The sequence below is a fragment of the Clupea harengus genome, unplaced genomic scaffold (assembly GCF_900700415.2).
Source record: "Clupea harengus unplaced genomic scaffold, Ch_v2.0.2, whole genome shotgun sequence".
Classification (NCBI taxonomy): domain Eukaryota; kingdom Metazoa; phylum Chordata; class Actinopteri; order Clupeiformes; family Clupeidae; genus Clupea; species Clupea harengus.
In genome coordinates, this window is record NW_024880012.1 from 93 (window position 1) to 2734 (window position 2642).

Below are 2642 nucleotides of genomic sequence, written 5' to 3' on the forward strand. Positions count from 1 at the left end.
TCTGTAGGGGACCATCCAAATAAAGTGTGACCCAATTTGATACAGTTAAATCAGATAAAACGAAACACAGCACAAAGCACTATCAATAACAATTGTATTTGTTTGAGTAGTCTATTGAAAATCAAAGAAATGCATGATGTGATGATGTTTCACATTCAGCAAAGGTTGTAGTTCATGACACACAAAACACTTTAACAGCACATAAGTAAGCCCCACCCAGTAGCACTGTCACCCACCTACACCCTGATTACAATGCAAAGGCTATTAATGTTCATTCCCAGTTACGGTATATGAATAAGTGTTTTATAGAAGAACTTCACTTACTTATCTTAAAAGAAACCTAAAACTAGAAAAAGAAAAACAGTAACCTGCCCAAACCAGTGTCTTGATTAACATCAGATCAACGAGGTCAATGTTTTTTTTTGCAATTGTTTGGATTGTTGAACCATTGCCAGTGAACCATTGCCAGTTACCATCCACCATTGCCATGGAGGAAATTGAAAACAATAAACATGGTGAGTATTCCACATCATTCAGCCTGGGTCACATGTTTGCTTTACTTTAATTTATTTCTGCCATTTCAATTACCCTTTTGGCTACACTATACAGTTCATCCACCCCTTCTAGGAGCACAGATCGTGTGGTAGCAGCAGATACTCCAGCTGTTGCTATGTTGCGAAAAGAATGCACAGGGCTGTTCAGTCCCTCAATCACACCTTCTGCAAATAGTCTTCCTACCATTATATATGAAATCGATGCTTTTTCTGCAATCTCCATGACAAGTGATGATTCTCTAACCATTTCCTGTATTGGCTTGTTTACTCTCTTTGACAGCCTTTCAAGGGTCCCATCATTTAGACCAAATGAATAGTAGCATTTGATGAGAAAGCCAGCTACTATGGCAACATCACATACTAGTGCCAGACCTGGTACTGGGACTGCCGCCATGGCACCTGATGTGAGGGCCACAGTCCTTACTTCATGCTTGAATGTATTGTATTTCTTTTCAAGAGACTGCCTGGAATAAACAGGTAAACTCATATCCAGAGCATCTCTCTTGTTATCTGGAAGGTCTCTTTCCAGATTATTTATCAGTTCCTGGAAGTCAAACCTTTCCAGGTCATGGGATGTGATGAGAAAGACAGAAGGGGGTCCCAATGTTCTGAGATTTTCCACACAGTCTTTCCGTATTTTCTGAAGTGTTGCCTCCTCTGTTACTCCCTTTTTCTCTTCTTGTGCTACATCAAAGTCAGTCTTTGTGTGAACAAAGTAGAATTTCTTATTATTTTTCTCGACTTCTTTTGCCAGCATCATGTCATTGTATTTGAATCTTGATGCACTTACTATGATAAAGAAGTCATAGTTGTTGTATTTTACATCTTTCATGTAGGTTTCTGCTTTGAACTTTGAGCTCCCTACACCTGGCAGGTCCCATAAGTTCACATTGGGCATGGTTGGGTGGGGGTACATGGTGGGCTCCATGGTGGTTTCTGTGACTCCAGTGGGTGCAGCTCCTTCATCAGGATCTTGAAGACCTCTGATGGCATTAACGAAGGAGGACTTTCCTGCCCCAGTCTCCCCGGTCACAGCAATGTTGAGGGTGACATGATCTAACCTATCCACCATCTCTCTGGCTTTGGCAATGGCCCGCTCCCAGGTCGGTTCACCAGAATCCTTTAGTAAAGCACGGAGTTCATCCTGTTGATCAGCCATGATCTAAAAGGAAAGGGTAACATCTTATATTACATCATGTTCTGTTTTTGCAAATAAACTATCTCATGTAATTACTGTGTTTTTCAAAAGTGAAATATCTGATGTTGACAAAATCTGAAATGTGCATTCAATGAGTCAATGACTCAGATTATTATAATTACAGTTCAAAAACTGATAAAAAAACTGATTTTAGGGAAATTAGCTTTTGAGCGGAGTAGGTACATCTTGGTTGTGCAGCTAAACTAAATGTGTATATTGAAATATAACATAAACACTGTTTGTGTTGTTTTTTTATCTTTTGAAATCGTTTTTCTATTTAGTTTTGGAACCTTTGGGAACTTTTTGAACCATGACTTCCAAATGAATTCATATTTTCATACTGACTACACATTTACATTTACATTTCATTTACATTTAGTCATTTAGCACAGGGGTTTTCAACCGGGGGTCCGTGGCCCCCTGGTGGTCCGCGACGGCATTGCAGGGGGTCAGCGACATGTTGATCAGTTCACCATTGCTTTTATTTATTTATATAAATTCGCTTTGATATTTCAACACATTTCCAGATTACTCTTGAATATCGCGAAAAATAATCGAAGAAATTACACTGACAAGTGCTATAGGTGGAATATGTGTGCGGGGGGAGGGGGCGTGGTGACGGCGGTTAGTGATCTACCGGGATAACTGCACATATTTAAGTGTTATAGGCAAAATATCTATGCAGGGGGAGGGGACGTGGCGGTGTCTAGCGATGTACCCTGATAATTTGACATATTTAAGTGTTATAGGCAGAATATCTGTGCAGGGGGAGGGGGCGTGGCGGCGGCGGTTACAAACACGCACGTGCCTGCAGGCACATCAGTGGGCCGCAAATTACTTTCTAGTCAGAATGGTGGTCCCTGGGACAAATCCAGTTGAAAACCCCTTTT

General features: G+C 40.8%; 1 protein-coding gene across 1 annotated transcript; it reads right to left on the reverse strand.

The window, feature by feature from the left end:
• Positions 1 to 798: 798 nt before the first annotated feature.
• Positions 799 to 1947, reverse strand: LOC122131108 (interferon-inducible GTPase 5-like; the record flags this gene model as incomplete). Its single annotated transcript, XM_042706024.1, has 1 exon — positions 799 to 1947. A coding segment is annotated over exon 1 (915 nt), but the record flags the coding sequence as incomplete, so codon positions are not given.
• Between the last annotated feature and the right edge of the window lie 695 nt (positions 1948 to 2642).